The sequence below is a fragment of the Nerophis ophidion genome, linkage group LG14, assembly GCF_033978795.1.
Source record: "Nerophis ophidion isolate RoL-2023_Sa linkage group LG14, RoL_Noph_v1.0, whole genome shotgun sequence".
NCBI classification, from domain to species: Eukaryota; Metazoa; Chordata; class Actinopteri; order Syngnathiformes; family Syngnathidae; genus Nerophis; species Nerophis ophidion.
In genome coordinates, this window is record NC_084624.1 from 24,267,148 (window position 1) to 24,283,925 (window position 16,778).

A 16,778-nucleotide genomic window follows, 5' to 3' on the forward strand; every position below is an offset into this window, starting at 1 on the left:
TTTGTTTTAAAACATTTTATTGTTTCTTCCCCCGTCCAGAAAAATAATACTTTTGGCAACACAACACACAGTTAAGTGTCATCAGAGACAGGACACGTGTAAAGGAGTAGATGAGTCCTGCATCGGCTTTCTAGTTCATTAAGCAAAACAAAGCTTTCTCTTTCTAGCCGTGTAAAAAGCTGCAGCAACACTACTGCACTGTACTGTACTGTACTGTACTGTATATACATCCGCTCTTTCATTCCCTTCTTAAACACTAACAATAAGGCTTGGTTTGCACTTGGCACACGCTCACTGAAGCAGCTCTCAAGCCAACCGACACAATTCTTGCCCAATAAGTGGGCGTGGTAAAAGGCATAGTAGAGTAACACACGCTACGTATAAATAACACCTGGCGGCAACACGCGTGATGTTTAACATCAATCTAAAGTTATTGCACAGCGACCCCAAAATGTTCCAAGTTTGCAAAAAAACACAAATGTAACAATTAAGCACACACCCACACACCAAAGTGATAAAAGCAAGTTATTTACAGCATGAATGGCACATGTACAAGCATGAACAACCAACCAAAATGTACAGAACAATGATCCCACCAGCAGCCTGCCAAAGTATGACTGAGCCATGACAATATTATTTAGTACAATCATTACTAAAGAATGATCTTTTTTTTGTGTCCGTTTTGGTCCAAAATGAATCTCAGGATTGGGAAAAACCCAAAGCAGAGCTCTGTATGCTGAAGGTACATTCCCACGGTTAAGGCAAGTCTTCTCAGTACTTTTCACACCAAGTACTACTTCATACGTAGTTTGCACGGCAAGTACCACCATTTATGATGGCATAGTTTCTTGTACTCGCAGTTAAAACATTTCATTTGGCTTCGGTTGGTAGTAAATGTATGATTTCACTCCATTCCTCATCAAATAAAGCACTCCTAAATGGAGCCTGTGCAACACCACAGTTAGAAAATCCATGGTGTGTATTTCAAACTTTGGCAAGTCATGGCAATATCCTGTCCCATAACTTTGGATTTTTTTAGGTTTACTATTTAAACGCACTCTCATGCAACACTCCAGTGTGAGAACAATGGTGGGCATTATATTGCACATGCTCATACCAACACTCCCTTCTGTTTTGGGTACTTAGTTCAGACCACGTGCAGATCTTAAGATCGATACAAAAAAAGAAGCTGGTGAGTAAAAATGGAGGCTTTTGCTGGTTTTTACGCGTGGATGATTACTGCTGAGCTTCCACCGTGAATATGAAACTAAGAATTTGGATGCCAGTGAGTTTGAGTGAACTGCCCTCCATCCCACGCTGCACTTCCATGTATGACAAGTGCAGCGTTCCTCTCGCTAACCTCATTCTAACATGCACAAAACCACCCTTTTCCCCACCCATCTCGCAAGAAGATGCGCCACATCTTCCAGCAGCTCATCACAGCCACCACCAGAGACACCTTTCACACACCTTCTGTCACACAGGCACACCGCCTGGCAGTTACACTCAAAAACTGCTGATTTGGGAGGCTGGGACGGGTCTGTTCGCTAAGGCCTGCTGGAAGATCAGGAGGGTTGTGGCTCTTTAAAGACGCAGAGGTCACAAGTGGTAGCATGGAGGAGGCCGCTACAGCAAACACTGGCTGCTGCGCTTCCTCGCCGCAGGACGCAGCTTGCCGGCCTTCAGCTGAAGGCCAGCAGCAGGCTGCTCTCTGGCACCCCCTCCTGGCTTCGTAGCTGAATGCACGAGAGAGAGATGAGATTGTTGGTGAATTAGACAATATTGTCTCATTGAGGCAGAGTTTGTTGCACTTTTGTTAGATGTTGCAGGCGGCGTGCTGAAATGTGAGCAAGGAGTACCGTATTTATTTGGTAATATATTTCCCAATTTACTGGTCAGTGATGTTTATGTACTTAACTGCAAATAGGAGCAGGTGTATATAAATGATAAATGGGTTGTACTTGTATAGCGCTTTTCTACCTTCAAGGTACTCAGGGCTAAAAAAAAGGTATTTCGTTTTTACTCAACACATTTTTAAATGGATATCAAAAGGTGCTTAGTAAAATGCATAAAACATTTAAATAATGAATTACTGTACAGTGCTTAACACGATTTTTAAACCACCTCATATATACATATATATATATATTTACACATATATAGATACACACACACATATATATATATATATATATACATACATATACTGTACATATATACATCTCTATATATATAAATCTATATATATAAACACACACACATATATATACATGTGTGTATATATACACACATATATACACATACACACGTATACATATATAGATACACACACACATATATATATATATATATATATATACATACATATACTGTACATATATACATACACACACATACAGTATATATATATATATATACACACATATATACACTTATATGTATACATATATATACATATATAGATACACACACACCCATATATATATACATATGTATATACACACATATATATATACATATGTATATATACATATACATACATACATCTATACACACATATACATATGTATATATACATATATATACATCTATATATATGCACATATGTATATACATATAAATATATACAGTATATAAATATATACACATCATATATACATATATACACACACATATATATATATACATAAATATTTATATACATATATATACACACACACACACACACATATACATACTTATATATACACACACATATATACATATGTATTTATATACATATATATACACATATATACATATATATACACACACACATATATATACTTATATACATATATATATACACACACACATATATACATATATATTTATATACACATATATATATATATAGGCCCTGCGATGAGGTGGCGACTTGTCCCTGCCTTCCGCCCGATTGTAGCTGAGATAGGCGCCAGCGCCCCCCGCCACCCCGAAAGGGAATAAGCGGTAGAAAATGGATGGATGGATATATATATATATATACACACACACACATATATACATATACATATATATATACACATATATACATATATGTACACACACACATATATATACATATATATTTACATACATATATATACACACACATATATACATACATATATATATACATAAATATTTATATACATATATACACACACACACACACACACACACACACACACACACACACACACACCTGTATATGTACAGTACAGGCCAAAAGTTTGGACACAGTTTCTCATTCACAAGACAACTAATGGTCCCAACCCCATTGATAAAGCAAGACATTCCACTAATCAACCCTGATAAGGCACACCTGTGAAGTGATAACCATTTCAGGTGACTACCTCTTGAAGCTCATCGAGAGAATGCCAAGAGTGTGCAAAGCAGTAATCAGAACAAAGGGTGGTTATTTTGAAGAGAAACTAGAATATAAAACATGTTTTCAGTTATGTCACCTTTTTTTGTTAAGTACATAACTCCACATGTGTTCATTCATAGTTTTGATGTGACAACGTAAATAGTCATAAAAATAAAGAAAACACATTGAATGAGAAGGTGTGTCGAAACGTTTGGCCTGAGCTATATATATATATATTATATACAATGCCTTGACTGTAAATAAATAACAGGTAAAAAGAAGAAGTATACTAACGAGACAGTCTTTTAAAGGAATAGTTACTCAACATCCGTCGCCCTTCAAAAGGCCATAAATGATTTGAGGAAATAGTGATTCATTCCATCTAGTGCGCCAGACCTCAACGACGACACACCAACAGGAAGTAAGATATGATCAATATGGAGCGGCAGGCTGACAGACTTCGTTTTAGTTTATCCCAAAGAGGTTTTCAAAGGGATTGCTCCACACCAAACTCATCTGAGCGTCTTTTTTTGGACCTTGCTTTGTGCACTGGGTTTTTCCTGAACTCTTCCCATGAAGTTGCAAGCGTAGAAAAGTCCCAATTGTCTTGTTAAGTTCACCATGTTTCTTATAGATACAATTAGACGTATTGCATTTTTTATGTCGGTGTTTTCTTTGCACAGTGATGATGTTGGCAACTCACATGCTGACAAATTTCACACATTTCTGTTGTTAAAGTAGCTGTAGAGTGGAAAAACAAGTGGCCTCTATAGTGAAGCTGTTATCATATTATGACACCTAATGACTCCCAAAGTAAATGTGATCAAAATAGTGTCAAGCTTGCGGAGATTCCCAAGCCATTTTGTGATCAGAAGTAATGTGACCGCGTGACGTAGAGGTAGGAACCGTAGCTCGCTTCCTCGTCAACAACAATGCAAATCATGCAGAATTTGTGAGAGCTAATAACAATTACTTTGGGACAAATGGTGGTCAAGCATCTTATATTGAGGAGGATGAACTACAAGTTTAGAAATTCTACTAAACAGATTCAGCTTGAGGTAAACACCAAGTATCATGTAGCAGTATTGCTAAGTGCTAAAAGGTTGCTGCTGAGTCTGACAGTCTTCTGTTGCAGTGTAGTTTGCATACTTGCCAACCTTGAGACCTCCGACTTCGGGAGAAGGTGGGCGGGGTTAAGGTGGGCGGGGTTTGGGGGTCAGGGGGTTTGGTGGTAGCGGGGGTGTATATAAAGTTAAAGTACCAATGATTGTCACTCACATACTACATGTGGCGAAATTATTCTCTGCATTTGACCCATCACCCTTGATCACCCCCTATATTGTAGCATTCTGGAAGAGTTAGTGCTGCAAGGGGTTCTGGGTATTTGTTCTGTTGTGTTTATGTTGTGCTACGGTGCAGATGTTCTCCCGAAATGTGTTTGTCATTCATGTTTAGTGTGGGTTCACAGTGGGGCGCATAGTTGTAACAGTGTTAAAGTTGTTCATACGGCCACCCTCAGTGTGACCTGTATGGCTGTTGACCAAGTATGCTATGCATTCACTTGTGTGTGTCAGTAAAAGCCGCATATATTATGTGACTGAGCTGACACACTGTTTGTATGGAGGAACAGCGGATGTGACGACAGGTTTTAGAGGACGCTAAAGGCAGTGCCTTCAAGGCACGCCCAACACCGTTGTCCGGGTGGAAATCGGGAGAATGGTTGCCTCGGGAGATTTTCGGGAGGGGCACTGAAATTCGGGAGTCTCCCAGAAAAATTGGGAGGGTTGGCAAGTATGATAATTTGTCTCCATCTCTGGTTATTAACTCAAATGTAATCTCGAACTTCGAGATTCAAGGCTAAATCCTCCTATTATGATTTATAATGTAGAATAACTTTGACGAGCCGAGAGGCGATGATGCGTGTGCAGAACGGCAGCAAAGAAGACATCAATGTTGCAGAAGCTTCTTCTTCATACAATTTTACGCAGTGACGGGCCGTGCGTTCCTCACCTAGGCCTTCAGTGATGTCCGACTTCAATGATTACCTCTCAAAATATCATTATTGGTGTCACCACATGACCATTGCTGGAGAAATATTATTCAGAAACACATTAAAGGCCTACTGAAACCCACTACTACCGACTACGCAGTCTGATAGTTTATATATCAATTATAATTTAGTTTACTAAATTGCAATTTTAAATTTCCCGCTGAGTTTCTTGTTGAAAACGTCGCGGAATGACGACGCGTGCGCGTGACGTCACGGACTGTAGAGGACATATTAGCGCAGCACCATTTGCGGCTAAAAGTCGTCTCTTTTCATCGTGCAATTACACAGTATTCTGGACATCTGTGTTTCTGAATCTTTTGCAATTTGTTCAATTAATAATGGAGAAGTCAAAGTAGAAAGATGGAGTTGGGAAGCTTTAGCCTTTAGCCAAACAAACACACGGTGATTCCTTGTTTAAAATTCCCGAAGGTGAAACTTTACTATGGATCAGAGCGGTCAAGCGAATATGGTTCCCTACCACTTGTCAACCGGCAGGTTTCGGTGAGAAAATTGTGGTAAAAAGTCGCCTCTATCCGGAGATCAGCTGAGCTTGCGCCGTCCATGCAGCTGCCATCGCGTTCCCTCAGAGACTGGCCTCCAGACACCCGTGGACACACCCCTCCGACTATCAGGTACTATTTAATCTCATTAAAACACTAGCAACGCAATAGAAGGATAAGGGATTTCCCAGAATTATCGTAGTAAATGTGTCTAAAAACATCAAACATTCCGTCCCAATGGAATTGCCTATTTTTTTTTTAAACGTTATTTTATTCTTATTATTTTTTTCTAATACTTCGCTATCAATATCATCATCCACGAATCTTTCATCCTCGCTCAAATTAATGGGGAAATTGTCGTTTTCACGGTCCGAATAGCTCTTGCTGCTGGAGGCTCCCATTATAAACAATGTGAGGACGTGAGGAGTCCTCACCCTTGTGACGTCATCGTTTGCGACTTCCGGTAAAGGCAAGGCTTTTTTATCAGCACCAAAAGTTGCAAACTTTATCGTCGATGTTTTAGCAAAAATATGGAAATATTGCGAAATGATCAAGTACGACACATAGAATGGACCTGCTATCCCCATTTAAATAAGAACATCTCATTTCAGTAGGCCTTTAACACCCTAGTAGGAATTGAATCATATCACCAGTGTACAAAACTGGTTATTTTCTGGCGCATTTAAAAATCAATTAAAATACATCAGCAATGAAAACATATACCGTAAATTTCTCTGCTTGGCTTATGCAACTTCCGGTCAATAAAGTTTAATTTAAAGTACACACTTCTCAAATATACATGATGGTGACAATTACACATGTAACAATTAAATGACAAGAATGACACAGTTAAACAACAAGAGTTGTTTAGTTGTAAGAGAACAGCTACTGTCAACAACTTGTGATCGGATTGGCTATCGCAACTGTCTCTCAACTCTCTGTTCTCAAATTCAACTGCCAATAGTCCCGATGACATATCCAATCACAGGATGCGTAAATTTCACGTTCAACGCAAGGCTTGCAGTACAACTGGATATGTTTTAATGGATACAATGAGACACAATTAAGCATCTGAAGCCAACTTGTTTTTCCACTCTGCTGCTACTTTACATGGAGTGAAGGCAACAACAAGAGGGTGAATGAGAGGGTGAGATGTGATTCCAAACAAGCAAATGCACACCAAAGTAGAAACTGCCCCAGAACGAAGAGCACCTGGGACAGCTTCCACCTGTTGGGCCGGACAATTACCAGCAGAGGGCGAGCGAGAGGAGGAGCTAAGAGAAGAAAGTCTCAGCTCGTTCTTCTGGAGGTTTCACACGCAGAGGCGAGTGTGAGACCAGGAAGTAACAGACAAAAGGTGATGGAGTCACAAGTATAGAATCACTAACGACACGTTTAGACACGTACAAACTTGTAACTTTTTTTTCTTTTTTTACATTACCTCCAAGTTTGTCCTGGCTTTCTTCAGCACATCACGAGTCCTTGACACTGACAAAACAAAGCCACGTGAAAGTATGTGAAAGAAAGACTCAGTACTGCAGGTGGTGATCCAGACTTACACTGGTTGACTATAAAATGCTCCATGCTCTCCTTGGTGCGGCTGGTGCTCCTCAGCCTTTGTATGGTCCCCTTCAGGACCTCCTCCTGCTCAGACACGCGCAGCTTGAGGGACAAGATCTCCTCCTGCAGGGACTGCTCCTGTGTCAAGGCCATGGTGGACATGTTTCAGGGATTCCTCCTGACCAAGACAAGTCATGAGGTACAAACCTTCTGCAGGTTGGGGATGGAGGCGTCACTGCTGGGCAGCGCCGCCCTCCAGAACATCTTCAGCAGAGACGCCGACTCCTCCAGAATCTGCCTCAGAGTCTTGGTGTTGGACAGGACGCTCTTGGTGCTGACGTACTCCAAAAACTGCAGGGAGAGAAATGCATTACATGTCGTGGTGGGAATATTTGGACACCTCACCATTCGATTACGGTTCAGGAGCTACAATTAGATTAAAAATCGATAACTAATGCATCTTTAGTTTGTATACAGGTACATTGATGCGGTTTTACATTTCTTTTCTTTTCTTTAAATAAGCGTATCTCACTTGCAACTTAAAAAAAAAAGTGCATTTGTAAAAAGAAACAGTTAAATTAATTCCCACTAGAGATGTCAAACAATAGCTTTTTTTTTTTTACTGATATCCGATATTGTCCAACTCTTAAACACTAATACCGATATCAACCGATACCAATATATACAGTCATGGAATTAATGCCTAATTTTGTTGTGATGCCCCACTGGATGCATTAAACAATGTAACAAGGTTTTCCAAAATAAATCAACTCAGGTTATGGAAAAAATGCCAACATGTCACTGCCATATTTATTATTCAAGTCACAAAGTGCATTATCTTTTTTTAACATGCCTCAAAACAGCAGCTTGGAATTTGGGACATGCTCTCCCTGAGAGAGACAATGAGGAGGTTGAGGTGGGCGGGGTTGGGGTCGGGGTGGGGGTAGCGGGGGTGTATATTGTAGCTTCCCGGAAGAGTTAGTGCTGCAAGGGTTCCTGGGTATTCGTTCTGTTGTGTTTATGTTGTGTTACGGTGCGGATGTTCTCCCGAAATGTGTTTGTAATTCTTGTTTGGTGTGGGTTAACAGTGTGGCGCATATTTGGAACAGTGTCAACGTTGTTTATACGGCCACCCTCAGTGTGACCTGTATGGCTGTTGAACAAATATACATTGCATTCACTTGTGAATGTGAAAAGCCGTAGATGATATGTGACTGGGCTGGCACGCAAAGGCAGGGTTTTTAAGGTTTATTAGCACTCTGTACCTCTCCCTACGTCCGTGTACACAGCGACTTTTTAAAAAGTCAGAAATTTTACTTTTTGAAACTGGTACCGATAATTAAGAAACCGATACCGATCATTTCTGATATTACATTTTAATGCATTTATCCACCAAAAATATCGGCAGTCCAATATTATCAGACATACCTAATTCCCACGTTTATTAAATTAATGTAAACGTATGCAAAACTGGAACATAAGAGTCCTAAAATAAAGCATCTCTCGGTGAGCTGGCTCGCTGCAGTCAGGAAACATTTTACAACTGTTTGCATGACTTTATATTCAGTAAATAAATCCGTTATTGACGTTTACTAATCGATATTAAAATTGCAAAGCATCTAAAAATACATTTTTCCCCCCACCTCTAATTACACGGGCACGAGTGCTGGGATAGCTGCCTAAAGGAAGTAAAAAGGGAAGAAACTAAGATGAATTCAAAAGAGCTCTCATAGTAAAACTTTGGACAAGACCCATTGAGGAAGTCTGAAGTCGAGACATCATTTACTACAATATATAGCTAAGGTTGCGCTATTATGAGTGGGGCATCTTGGCCGTTCCATGACGTTCTAAATTGATTAATCACAATTGGATTTTGAGACTTAAATGATGAAAACGTCTCTCTCTATTGCAAAATACAAATGTACTTTGTAATCGATATTGTGGATCCATATCGCAAAATTTAAATGATACTGACGCAAAATTGATCAATTCCATTATTTCCTCCAACTCAATTACAGTATGAGAACTACTTTGTATCTAAAAGATTACATCTGCATGTTGACTGTTCTTTTGGCTTTTTAGGGATGCTCGTGCTGAAGGGGAAAGTCATGATGTAGGACATAACTGTCAAATGGTAAAGTGGTGTCATATTAATATTGGTTGAGTGGAGTGTTGATTTATTACTATATTTATATGCAATAATGTGGCTAAAAGAAGAATCACTGCATGTTTTTTTCTCTTTAGGTGTAATTCGTGTTACGGTTGACATTCTGTATACTTTATGTTTTTTTTTTTTTTCTCATAAAAGATTGATTTAATATTGTATGGAAAATAACATTTAAGGGTTCCATTGTAACGGGTTGAGCCGATAACCCAACGAGTAAATTATTTATTAACTGAATTATTTTTTTTCTTTACTCAAATGTATTTAAATTCTTATATTTGATGGTCATCCCTTGTTTATCGCTGTTAATTGGTTCCGGACATGGCCGTGATATATTAATTTCTGCCAAGTAGGAATCATCAAATATATTTTCATAGGTAAAGCATAGAAAATCCTGTTTATGACAATTTTGAGGACCCTTGAAGACTACACCTTTGAGTCACCTTTACACTCTTTTAATAAAAAATGCTAATGCTGAATGAGGCTGAGCCAATCAGTGGCCATGATACTGAACAGTGCTCTAAGATTGGTTTTGGCGCCCACTTGTGGCCAATACTACTGTAGTATTGATATTTTTAGTTTATGTAACTATTTGTGATATTTGGTACTGTTTATTTAACAATTGTATGCTTGAAAATGCTTCATTGGGAACCATAAGAATTGTACAATAAGGTTAAAAAAATACGAATGTACTAAACTATTGAGACATTAGAATCCGTTTTTTGACCAAGTAAATTAAACACGCAAATAATTTGACAAAAAGACTGTGCTCTCTGTTCAATGCGAGAATTAAAAAAATAAAAATAAAAAACACCTACCAAAGAAAGCACAGGACTGCAGAAAAATAAATAAATATATATATACATACATACTGTATTTACAGTATGTATACATATATACACATACTGTATATATGTATACATATTAGGGCTGTGAATCTATGGGTGTCCCACGATTCGATTCAATATCGATTCTTGGGGTCACGATTCGATAATATATCGATTTTTTTCGATTCGATTCGATTCTCGATTCAAAAACGATATTTTTCGGATTCAAAACTATTCTGTATTCATTCAATACATAGCATTCCAGCAGGATCTACCCCAGTCTGCTGACATGCTAGCAGAGTAGTAGATTTAAAAAAAAAAAAAAGCTTTTATAATTGTAAAGGACAATGTTTTATCAACTGATTGCAATAATGTAAATTTGTTTTAACTATTAAACAAACCAAAAATATGACTTATTTTATCTTTGTGAAAACATTGGACACAGTGTGTTGTCAAGCTTATGAGATGCGATGCAAGTGTAAGTCACTGTGACACTATTGTTCTTTTTAAAAATTTTTATAAATGTCTAATGATAATGTCAATGAGGGATTTTTAATCACTGCTATGCTGAAATTATAACTAATAATGATACTGTTGTTGATAATATAAATTTTTGTTTCACTACTTTTGGTTTGTTCTGTGTCGTGTTTGTGTCTCCTCTCAATTGCTCTGTTTATTGCAGTTCTGAGTGTTGCTGGGTCAGGTTTGGTTTTGGAATTGGATTGCATTGTTATGGTATTGCTGTGTAGTGGTTTGTTGGATTTATTAAAAAATAAATAAATAAATAACCCCCCCCCCCCCAAAAAATCGATGTTTTAAAAATGAGAATCGATTCTGAATCGCACAACGTATTCGAATCGATTTTTTCCCACACCCCTAATACATATATACACACATATATATATATATATATATATATATATATATATATATACACACGTTATACATGTATATATATCTGATTCTGATCTTTCAATATCCATCCATCCATTTTCTACCGCTTGTCAATAGTTAAGTACAAAAAGAGTATTAAGTGCTCACCAGCTCACTGTTCTGCTTGTGGCTCCCCCCTAGTGGTGAGGGTGGGTTCATGCATGCGTGCAGCGTGGCCTCCATGCGCTGCACGACACTGCGACCCTCCAGGACCTGCTGCTGCAGAGCGGTGAAGTCGTCCACGTGACCAACGGCATGGCGGCCATAGCGGTTGGCAAACGACCCATCGGGCGCTTCTCCTTCCAGCTCAGAGTGGGGATCTAGAGGGTCTGAAGGGGATAACGCCAAAGGCGGGATGATTGTTTTTGCATTCCAAGATGGTGGAGGTCAGTGGTGAAGAAAGCAAAGCAAACCGTGTGCAAGTTAAGTCATGCAGTTAAAGTCACACCGTTGGCAGTGCTATGGCTGTCATCCAGGTCTGAGTAGGGGGCGCCGGGGGATCCACAGTTAAAGAGACCAATGTCCCTGACGGGCGGAGACGGGGCAGGGTCTGCGGAGCACACACACGCACACACATAACGCAAACCCAGCACACTTCACACACACACTCTGTGGACACCAAGAGAAAGTTACCGTGCAGCAGCAGCTGGCGCCTGTAGAAGTTGTCTCTCTGAGGGCTGGCGCTGAACGCCGAGAGGGTTGGCGTGCGAGGGGAGCCTCCGCCCAGCTTCTGCTCCAGCTGCTTGTGGAGCTCCAGCTGTTTGAGGGCGCTGTTCTCCTGCACGCTGGTCTGCAGCTGGGCCCGCAGACTCCTCACCTCACCCAGGAGCTCCCCCAGTTCCACAGGCAGGCCCGGGATCTCACACAGAAAACCTGCAACCAAAACACAAAGTGAACAATTCAGTAGAAAATAAGGGTAAAGAGCGCTAACATCATACAGCGCAGTGGTTCTCAAACTGTGGTGCGCGGGTTTAATCTAGTGCCTATGTGTCCAAGTCAAGGCCCGTGGGCTCGCAAATGAATGATCTATGGCCCTGGGATGATATTTGATTAGTATTAAAACCGGCCCACAAGCCACAGCCACCTGCTGCTCTTTTGCACGCACCATCAGTGCTGGGCGCTAGGAATTTTCAAAATGGAGTCCCACGGACCCCATCAAGTCATAAAAATGGGGTCCCACAGTAAATTTTTAGGGTCCCACTTTTTCGTAACCGTCTTGAAAATGCATCATTTTGTTATATCTCACATTCTTTATTGTGTTTTGGAAAAAGGTTGTCTTAACTGTTACTTAATTCATAAAAATAAAAAAAATACAACATAAAACACTTTTTATACATATGTAAATGTATTCAGTTAAAAACATTCCTTCACTTTCCTCTTTCCTTCATAGATTTAAATTTTACCGCTGCCAGTATTTTTGTCTTTATTTTTATTGTAATATTTTCAGAATGTGGTTGTTCTATTTTTGGCCAGAGTAAGACAAAGAAAACATTCCAATGTTTTCTTTATTTTTTTGTTTTAATGCCATGATTTTAATAGTCCGGCCTTCGTGTGCACACATTTTCTTCCATGTGGCCCCTGAGCTAAAATGTGTTTGACACCCCTGATTTAGTGGTACGCCAAAAAATCAATTATGCAATTAGCGTTTTATTTTCCTAAATTCAAACACAGTTTCACTGTTCAAACTGTGTGTAATGTTACAGGGGCCAAAAATATTTAAAAAATTTGTAAAATTAAATCAGTGCCTTGTTTTTAATAAATACCTAGGCCTACTACGCCACTACATTTTAACATTTGTCCTCAGCAACAGCAGAATCCTGTCATACAGTCTAGCAAAGCCCATGTACAGCATCACTTTGTATAGACATTTTTTCTATACGTTAGCCTGTGCTAGGACCTGGTAGGAGGCGTGACTTTGTCTATTTTTGCTCTGGTCCTCACTTGAAGGTCCTGTCCTTGTAGCCAGCACAACGCAAATGTACATCAATATAAATATTTCAATTTAAGAAAGCCAATTAATCATGTTGTAGCTTTTTTCTTCTTCATAAAGCCATTAAATTTGCAGTAATAGAGAGTGTATGGCCAACCCAGTTTCAGGCGATCTCCTCAATGATTGGTCAAAAGGCACTCGTGTGACTACAGGAATCCATGTTTGCTACCAACTTTGAGCTGATATGTATTCAAGGTGCTTCCTCGTTATTTTTTCGACATGTATTAAGCTCTGTTGTTAAGCGTGGGGCTGCTGTGCCCGTGGGAATTGTGGAAGTCTTTTACATCTCTTTCCCGCCTACCTAGAAAGTATAGGAAGTGAAATTGAAAGTTCGCTATAAACAATGACGAGCCAGTGATTACGGAGTCTTGTGCCAGGAAAACACAACACGACGTCTGTGTTTTGTTCAGGACAGGACACACAGAAGCTAATACAAATAACAACATAAGAAATGAATGAATGAAAGAAATGGTTTTACAAAAACAGACTATGTTTGAATCTCAGTAAAACTAAAATAATGTTATTTGGTAACAGCAGAAGAGAAAGTCAAACGCCTACAAACAGATGGAGTAAACATTGAAAGAGTAAAAGAAACTATGTGTGTAAAAATAGATGAGAAAATGAACTGTTAGCTTATAAAAAAATATACAACATAAGTGGCAAGAAATACGTCAATAATGAATAAACAAAACATGTTCTAGACCAAAAATCCCTCCATATTCTCTACTCCTCGCCAGTGTTACCATTTCTGAGTTATCCTGCAGAATATATGGTGATTTAACTACAAAAGAACACTTAGCATGTTACGAAAAGAAAGATCAGTTACAATTATACATCATGTTGGCTAATGAGACCATTCCTCGATTTATTGAGTTTAAATGATAGTAGTCCAATGATCTGGTACATTTGCAAACAGTTAAAATAATGTACAAGGCAAAATGAGGGTAATTTCTCTTGGGTCATTCTGTGTATTTTTTTTTAAAGGGGAACATTATCACCAGACCTACGTAAGCGTCAATATATACCTTGATGTTGCAGAAAAAAGACCATATGTTTTTTTTAACCGATATCCGAACTCTAAAAGGGTGAATTTGCCGATTTAAACGCATTTCAATTGTTCGTTGTCGGAGCAATGACCTTTTCACCCGTGACGTCACAACAGGAAGCAACCCGCCATTTTCTCAAACACATTACACACACCAAGTTAAATCAGCTCTGTTATTTTCCGTTGTTTCGACTTTCTTCTGTACCTTGGAGACATCATACCTGTAGGTGTGTTGTCAGAGGGTGTAGCAACACGATCAGGGACGGCTTCAAGTTGACTTAAGTGGAGTGTGCATCGATTAGCACGACATGCTAATCGATGCTAACATGTTATTTAGGCTAGCTGTATGTACATATTGCATCGTTATGCCTCATTTATAGCTATATTTGCATCTAGCCTTTCCCTCCACCCACATTTAATCCCAAACAAACACATACCAATCGACGGATTCAAGTTGCACCAGTGTCAAAAGATGCGAAAGTCCCTCGTCTGTTCTGCCCATTTTACCGACTATAGCGATGCTACGACAGAGATGTGTGGATATCCTACGACACTCAAAGCAGATGCATTTCCAACGATAAAGTCAACGAAATCACAAAGGTGAGTTTTGTTGATGTTATTGACTTATGTGCTAATCAGACATATTTGGTCACGGCATGACTGCCAACTAATCGATGCTAACGTGCTATTTAGGCTAGCTGTATGTACAAACAAACACTTACCAATCGACGGATTTAAGTTGCTTTAGTGGTCAAAAGACGCAATCGTTGGTTAGAAGGCGATCGCCGAATAGCTTCAATAGCTATTCGCTCAAGAGCTTCAGTTTCGTCTTCAATTTCGTTTTCGCTATCTGCCTCCACACTTCAACCATCCGTTTCAATACATGCGTAATCTGTTGAATCGCTTAAGCCGCTGAAATCCGAGTCTGAATCCGAGCTAATGTCGCTATATCTTGCTGTTCTATCCGCCATGTTTGTTTGTATTGGCATCACTCTGTCGGGAGCGTATTACAATGCCTGCATGGTCACGAAACATGCAAATACAGCCGCAAAATTATACTTTGACAAAATAAAAGCATGTTTTATTGTAAGTTTATGAGATGGGGTATGTTTAAAACTACATTTAAACACATTATTTTGTTTTAACGTCAAAACCACCGCAATGCATGCATCCAGGGCCAGCCGCACATGTCCTTGGTAGCAAACATGGCGCATGTTGTTAAGTTGGCCATAGTCTCTTTATACGCGACTGTGGTTAATGTGTGTCATTTTGCACACACTGCTTGTAACTGTCCATCCCACTGCTCTCCTACCCGGCTTTAAATTCTAAATCATTAGTTTTTTTATGGTAAGTGTTTTGATGGCTCTATCTGCAAGGGAAAAATAGTCCTGCAGCTATGATTTGGACACAGGTTGCTGTCTCACAAGTCATCTCACTCAGATTTTAGATCAGGGGTGTCAAACTTGTTTACATGCAGGGCCACATGGCAGTCATGGCTGCCCTCAGAGGGCTGCTTGGAACAGTGAATGTAAGAATATAAAAGTATAATCGCCTCATTATAATATGTGTTAAATCCACTGTGGACTGGACTCTCACTATTATGTTAGATCCACTATGGACTGTATTTTCACAATATTATGTCAGACCCACTCAATGTCCATTGCATCCGGTCTCTCCTAGAGGGGAGCGGGGGGATTACCCACATTTGCAGTCCACTCCAAGGTTTCTCATAGTCATTCTCATCGACTTCCCACTGGGTTGTGAGTTTTTCCTTGCCCTTACAGTATGTGGGCGCTGATCCGCAGAGGTCGTTGCGGCTTGTGCAGCCGTTTGAAACACTTGTGATTTAGGGCTATATAAATAAACATTGATTGATTGATATTGCCTATGCATTTGGTTATTTGATTTGTGTACGTACAAATTTATAGATAACTTGCTTTGAAATCACAAGTCCAGGTGAAAAGCATATATTTAAGTATTTATTGTTTTTTTTTTTTTAAACTATCATATGGTAAATAATAATTCAGGATGCTAAAATATGTTTTTTATCACATTCGAATCACGATTTTTATTCATCTCGATAGTAAATTGATTAATAATGATCAAAAATTGATTATTTTTTTGTGGGGGACGGGGGGGGGGAGGGATTAATTTTAAAATAAAACATTTTGGGGAAATTAATTTTAAAATAAAACATTTTTTAGGCCATCTCCATGCTTACTTGATGCACATATATGTTATACGTCAACAACCAAAAGGAGGTTTTGTAACCTGTAAGCTGTTTTGTTAAGGTGTTGTTATTATTCTACCAAATAATA

At 39.1% G+C, this 16,778-nt stretch overlaps 1 protein-coding gene across 1 annotated transcript in view; it reads right to left on the bottom strand.

Moving 5' to 3' along the window:
* LOC133568333 (myomegalin-like) overlaps positions 1–16,778 on the bottom strand; it is a 55,782-nt gene continuing 39,004 nt past the window's right edge. Inside the window, exons 34-41 of the mRNA XM_061920207.1 lie at positions 12,059–12,298; positions 11,874–11,975; positions 11,534–11,754; positions 7,709–7,852; positions 7,501–7,639; positions 7,383–7,429; positions 7,190–7,244; positions 1–1,736 (exon numbers count right to left, since the gene is read on the bottom strand). Coding sequence (XP_061776191.1) covers positions 1,627–1,736; positions 7,190–7,244; positions 7,383–7,429; positions 7,501–7,639; positions 7,709–7,852; positions 11,534–11,754; positions 11,874–11,975; positions 12,059–12,298 — 1,058 coding nt within the window. The 3' untranslated portion in view covers positions 1–1,626. The remainder of the gene's footprint in view (positions 1,737–7,189; positions 7,245–7,382; positions 7,430–7,500; positions 7,640–7,708; positions 7,853–11,533; positions 11,755–11,873; positions 11,976–12,058; positions 12,299–16,778) is intronic.